Source organism: Galeopterus variegatus, unplaced genomic scaffold, assembly GCF_000696425.1.
Source record: "Galeopterus variegatus unplaced genomic scaffold, G_variegatus-3.0.2 Scaffold1283, whole genome shotgun sequence".
In the NCBI taxonomy this organism is placed as follows: domain Eukaryota; kingdom Metazoa; phylum Chordata; class Mammalia; order Dermoptera; family Cynocephalidae; genus Galeopterus; species Galeopterus variegatus.
Genome location: NW_007727394.1, coordinates 179108 through 185848, shown reverse-complemented (window position 1 = coordinate 185848; position 6741 = coordinate 179108). Strand labels below are relative to the sequence as shown.

Sequence of the window (6741 nt, the reverse complement as noted above, 5' to 3'; positions counted from 1 at the left end):
GCAACCCTTGGCTTGGTGTCGCCCGCACCGCGCTCAGCCAGTGAGCACACTGGCCATCCCTGTATAAGATCCAAACCCGCGGCGGGAGCGCCGCTGCGCTCTCAAGCGCCGCACACTCCCGAGTGCGCCACGGGGCTGGCCCCAGATGGTTCTTTTTGATGGGGGATAAGGACATGGTGGATAGCTAACCAGGGACGCTGACGATTCCTGGAGATGATGTCACACCTCAGCCTTTAGGGGGTTGTGCTCACTTTTTTTCCCCCTCCAGGACAGTGTCTCCCTCTTTTGACAGCACTCACTTAGGCGGAGTGAGAACACCTACGTTACTCTTTTCTACCTCCAGCATGAAAAAGAACTCATGAAAATAAACAAGTAGGATCTGTATGAGCAAATTTTGGGGGTTTGGTAGCTCATAGGAGAACCACAAAGTATACAACCTTAGAGCCTAATTATTGCAAAATTAGAGGCCCCAAAGTATTTTGATGCATTATAATACTTTATAGCAGTGGTTCTGTAAATCTTAGCATGCACGAAAACCACCTGAAAGACTTTTAAAAGCACAGATTGCTGGGACCTTCCTAAAGTTTCTGGCTCAGTAGGTCTTGATGGGACTTGAGAATGTGTATTTCTGATCAGTTCTCAGATGACGCTGAGGCAATTGGTCCAGGGACCACATTTAGAGAACCGTCGCCCTTTAGGATTAACCAAAAACCCACAATAAAATTAACTGGTCAAGGAGCAGCCAAACCAACAATGGTGGCTTCCAAACTTGGGGAACCCCAGCTCCGAGGGCTCACGTGTGCAGCAGCAAGACACGTGACATTGCCTGGCACGTTGCAACCAGCCAGAATTCATAATACTGACGAGAGTTCTCAGTAACTTCCAATGACATGCTAATTTTAATTTACGAATACCACATTTTAGTAACCCTTAATAACTCTCTTTGAGGTTACTAGGAAAGTAGTCCGCAGTTGAATATAAAAATGAAAGTCTATATAACTGGGCTTCACTTTCGAGTAAGGACTAAAGAAAGGACTTTGACTTTTCAACCAATTCTAGGCCTGTTAGTTTCTCCACTCATGGCCCATCTTGAGAGAAATCTGGCCTGTGATGGACTAGTCTCAGTTTCCCAGGTGGCTGAACCCTCCAGGAGCCTTTGTTCCTGTCTCCCTGTGGGTCTATTCCAATGCCAGCCCTGACATACACAGGTGTGGCCTCCCATACAACCCTCAGGAGAAGTTATGCGTCTCCTCTCTCAATCATTCTCCCTGGCTACCAAGGCTCTCGCTGCCAGAAGCTCTTCTAGATGTTTAACTCAGACCCTTCCTACCCCAGGGCAGGCATTTCCTGTCGCCTGGTTCTTCCCAGTGGAGAAGAGCCTGTCATTTGCACTGCTGTCCAACCCACTCCCGGTCTTCCCCCATCCCTTTCCCCTGCTGTTTGGGCTGCCCCTCCAGTCCCCAGGTTGGACACCTACCTGATGATGTAGCCCTTGAGGAGGCCATTCTGGTGGCTCTCGGGTGGCGGCTGCCACTGGATCATGATGGACTGGTTGGTCCGGCCACTGGCAATGACATTCTGTGGAGGGGCTGTGGGGGGCTCCTCAGGGAGAGAGACCCTGGACCGGAAAACACCAAGAGAGGGTAAGCCTTCCCACTCAGTCCCAGGGGTTTAACGGGATAGAAGGAGGCCAAAGCCTGCTCTGCTCTATCCCTGGATGATCTGCATAATTGCTGTGTGCTTTTGGCCAGATCACTTAACCTCTCTGTAAAAGAACTCTAATGAAGCACCACTGGCCTGCCTTACAGGACTGGTTGAGGCTTAAGTGACACAAGAAACATACGAGTATTTTTATCAGCACCACGCTCTCCCAGCTGAGCTAACCAGCCAGCTCATATGAGTCTTTTAAAGACACTATGAAACACTAAACATGTATATTTTTGGTGCAGTTGAGGGACATGGGCCTCAGTTTCCCATTTGTCTGAGAGGCTGCTGATGAAGTCAGGAGTGTTCAAGTATTTTAGAAGGGGGAGTGTTAAATAGGCATTCCCCAGTTGCCAGAGGCTGGTGCACCTTAACTGGGCCTCCTTTACTGACCAGCTGAGCCCCACGCTGGGGTGGGGTGGGCATGACGTGTGGGTGAGAGCCCAGGGCACCCGTGCCACCTCCCGAAGCCAAGTGCTACCACATTTCTTTCTCTGGCATTGCTAGGGAACACAGTGTTCCACTAAGTGGATTTTTCAACCTGAGTGTATTTTTCACATCTCTGACACATATCCATTAAAAACAAAAGTTAATTATTTTTGATGGATATCTTTCCCTTTTGTTTATTTTTATGTTTTTGCTTTCTGATGGATAGCTTTCCAAAGCATACTGTGCACCCCCGTGTTTTTGTAAAGGCTGAAGTAAGGATGATTTAACCTTCTTCTTGGCGACTCAGGGCCATTAGTATGAAGATTCATCAGGAAGATGAATCAGTGTTAAACAGTGGAGCTGCGGGGCAGGAGTGGTGTACGGTGGGTTCCCCTACACATTGAAGCCTCTCTGTTGGAATTTTGCAGCTCCAGAAGGGCTGGGGCTGAGTCTCTTTGTTCCCTGTACCACCCCCAGTGGTCCAAACATGGCTGGCACATAGTAGGTACTCAATAAACAGTGAGTAAAGAAATTCTCCTGTAGCTGCTCTCCATGCTGGCTGTCACCTGTCACTACTCCCTTCTGTTAGGGTATCTTGACCCCAGGAGTGTCACCCTGGTGAAAGCCAGACACTGAAGCCTACTGGAACGGTGGCAAAACCACAACGATCGATTTAGTGGTCTCTCTGTATGCACCTAAGGGCGTGTTTTAAAGAGCCAAGCACTCAGCTTAGTTGCATAAGATTCGTATCATGGTCTTTCTGACCTCTCGCATGATGTCACCTTTCCTAGAAGTGGCTGCTTGTTCGACGGGGTTGTAGAATTTGCCTTCTATGTACATGGGTTTTACTGCGTGATGCTTTGATATGGACTACCTGCTGTTTTATTCCATTTCCATCATTTTAGAAAAGCGTTGCTGGACCCCTATCAGGGCCTGGCATCACACAAGGCATTGGACATGGAGGTCTGCAAAGGTCCCATCTCCCTTGGGAACTTTGTGTCTGCTGAATGACCATCGCAGCCCGTGGGGACGTGGAGCAGAAGGAGGGAGGTCTTTGATCTCAGCTCACAGTTATAGGACGACTGCCTTGGGTTAGTGCTTACCATGGGCCCTGCCCCGCGCACAGCGCTCTGCTCACATGGTCTCATTCAATCCTTACCATATCCCTGAGATACTTTTGCCCCATTCCCCAGAGGCAGAGACTGGAGCCTGCAGGGCAGGGGGAAGCCGAGCCAGGACTCNTCACAGTTATAGGACGACTGCCTTGGGTTAGTGCTTACCATGGGCCCTGCCCCGCGCACAGTGCTCTGCTCACATGGTCTCATTCAATCCTTACCATATCCCTGAGATACTTTTGCCCCCATTCCCCAGAGGCAGAGACTGGAGCCTGCAGGGCAGGGGGAAGCCGAGCCAGGACTCGCCGTGTTGGCTTGGCTGTGGGCAGCCCCCCATAGCGCCCCCACCCCTGCCCCTCTTTGGAGTCACGGAGATGCACCCTGGACACCGCCTGCTTCTCTCACCTCTCCGTGTCCTTGCTGAACTGTCCTTTCCCCACGTCGTTGACAGCACAGAGACGGAACTGGTAGGAGCGTGCGGGGACCAACCCCTTGACCATCACCGAGGTAGATTCAGGGTCCACACTGGCCAGGAGTATGGTCCAGGGGGCATCTGCAGGGACAGAAGATAGGGGCAGAAGTGGGCATTTGGGGGGGGATGGGACTTGCTTCTTACCCCTATTCCCAGAAGGGACTGGCAGAAGAGAGCCTCCCTACTTGGTCCAGTAGAGGACTGCTATGTCATTTTTCTAGGTCCCATTAGCCTGCGTGACCCCAGGGAGCTGGAGNGGGGGGAAGCCGAGCCAGGACTCGCCATGTTGGCTTGGCCGTGGGCAGTCCCCCATAGCGCCCCCACCCCTGCCCCTCTTTGGAGTCACGGAGATGCACCCTGGACACCGCCTGCTTCCCTCACCTCTCCGTGTCCTTGCTGAACTGTCCTTTCCCCACGTCGTTGACAGCACAGAGACGGAACTGGTAGGAACGTGAGGGGACCAACCCCTTGACCGTCACCGAGGTAGCTTCAGGGTCCACACTGGCCAGGAGTATGGTCCAGGGGGCATCTGCAGGGACAGAAGATAGGGGCAGAAGTGGGCATTTGGGGGGGATGGGACTTGCTTCTTACCCCTATTCCCAGAAGGGACTGGCAGAAGAGAGCCTCCCTACTTGGTCCAGCAGAGGACTGCTATGTCATTTTTCTAGGTCCCATTAGCCTGCGTGACCCCAGGGAGCTGGAGGGTGCAGGAGACAGAGAGGGCTCATGGAACTGAGATGACTTCGTCTTTCTTCCTTCTCAAATTGATGAGCTCTAGGCAAACCGTACTGAAAACACCATTCAGGTGACACCTGCTCATTCTGGAGTTCACAGCTTGGGAACTTGGAGAAAAATAAAAATAAAAATGACAGCCACCACCTTTGAACCTTCCCTATGCCAGGCCGCATTAAGCACCTCTCTGCATTACGGTCACACTCAGTCATCACAATGGCCTGACGGGGAGATGCCAGTGCTCCTTTTTCAGATGAGGAAGCTGCGCCAGCCAGAGGGAAGGATTTGCTCAAAGGCCCAGAGCTCGGAAGTGGGGATGCTGGGACTCCAGCCCAGGGCTGACACCCCCCCAGTCTGAGCTTCCAGCCCATGCCCCTTGCCCAGGCCACACCAGGGGGTGCAGGAGGGGGATGGTGGGAACCTTACTGTTCTCCGACATCTCCAGGACGTAGCGGATGAGGGGGCTGTTGCCGTCAAAGGGCTTGGCCCACGTCAGGTTGATGGCTCGCCTCTCCACGGAGCTCAGAGTTGCCACCGGGTGCTCGGGGGCATGGGGCAGTTGCCTGGAGGAGAGAGATGTGTGCTGGAGCCACCCTGCATGGTCTGCAGTCAGGTGACAGGGACACCAATGACTCAGGTTGGGGGGCCTGCCTTTCTATGATACCTTGTGCTTTGACATACAACTTGGCCTTCGGGCCATCTACCTGGAGATCCTTCTCTCTGAAATTGGAGCTCATCTGTCTAAAGCCATCCTCAGAACCCCATACCCCTCCCCTGCTCTTGACAAGGGGCCTGAGCTGAGGGAAAGGCCGGGAAGGATGCTTAGGATGTGTCCTGAGAGAAGGCAGGTGGGCCCAGGTCACACGTGGCCTGGTGACCTGGCAAAAGGGAATTGGGTGCTCTGAGCCTTTCCTTTGCTGTTGGTACCTGCACCTCCTTTGTCCTGGGCCTGGGAGGGCTACCCTTACCTGACTCGCAGGTGGGCACTGCGAGAGTCATTGCCTCCAGCTGAGAGTACCCGGCAGGTGTATGTGCCAATGTCCCCTGACCACGTCTGCGAGATGTGCAGGGAGCCGTTTTTGTCCAGGCGGGTACGGGGATTGCTCTCCATGCCCAGGGTAGCCCCATCCTTCTCCCAGACATACCTGAGAGTAAGAAGCAGCACTAAGTGAGGAGAGATAGGAAAGGTTCCTGGAGGTGGGCTCACCCAAACCTTGTCCTAGGAAGAGAGCTCCAAAGGCGGGCAGAGGGTAGTTCCTCTGGGGCTAGTCCTGGTCGGGCAGGGAACTGGGATTGGGGATGAGGATTGTGGAAGCCCATCATTCCTGTGGGTAGGGTACCACCTCCAGGAGGGTTAACACATCAAGTCATGATAGGTCATTTGCATCTTTGTTTCAGGTTGGGTCACAGCATTGCTGCTTTTGGCCAGAAGCCACTGCAAAACAGCCAACACATAAGAGCTCCAGCAAAGGTATTCTTCCAAAGATACTGAAAGATTACAGCTGGAAAAAGAATTAAAGTTTCTGCACAGACTACATTTTGGAATTAGTTTTATGAAGGGAATCTTTAGATCAATGCATCACTGTGACAAATTGACTTTAGTGTCCAAAAAATTCACTTCCGCTCTGGTCAGTCAGTACAAAGGGGGACTTGAGAAATTACATGCATATTGGTGTCTGACAATAAGAAATCTCTTCTCTGGAATTGTTCTGAGGAGATACAACCATTATCACTGTCACCAACACTTGGAGTGCCAGCTCCGGGTGGGACATGCCATGCTATCCCCCCAGAGAAGGCTGGCCTTGGTTCTCAGCATGAGGGCCAGGTGGCACCTGAGATGCATTGCAAATGTCCCCAGTCAACCAGTGGACAGGGTGGTGAGTCTGCGCCATGGGCTCCTAGAACTATCTGGGTTTAGAGAATGTAAGATTGTTGGGAGAGTGGGTCTGTAACATTTTTTTTTTTTTTACCTAAATTTAAAAAGTAGAAGAAACAGAAAAGTAGGAAATATAGATAAGGAAAAAGAAAGTAAATAAAGGAAAAAGGAAGAGAAAACTCAAAAGTTTTCCAATAACAGGGAACCCCGATTAATACTTGAGTGTATATTTTCCAGACTCTTCTACCACAGTGCTATTTTCTCCTGTGGTCAAACTCCCAGCTCAGATTCTACCACTGTCAATTAGCTTGATTTTGGGTAAGTTTATTTAAACTTGCCATGTCTTAGTTTCCTCACCTGCAACACAAGGAAACTAATACCACCCACCTCACAGGGTTGCTGTAAGGAGTATG

At 51.5% G+C, this 6741-nt stretch overlaps 1 protein-coding gene across 1 annotated transcript in view; it reads right to left on the bottom strand.

Annotated features, from left to right (window-relative positions):
• The window catches only part of SDK2 (sidekick cell adhesion molecule 2), a 119122-nt gene that overhangs the window by 63959 nt on the left and 48422 nt on the right, over positions 1-6741 (bottom strand). Inside the window, 4 exon segments of the mRNA XM_008576085.1 lie at positions 1478-1618; positions 4102-4249; positions 4879-5015; positions 5421-5597. Coding sequence (XP_008574307.1) covers positions 1478-1618; positions 4102-4249; positions 4879-5015; positions 5421-5597 — 603 coding nt within the window.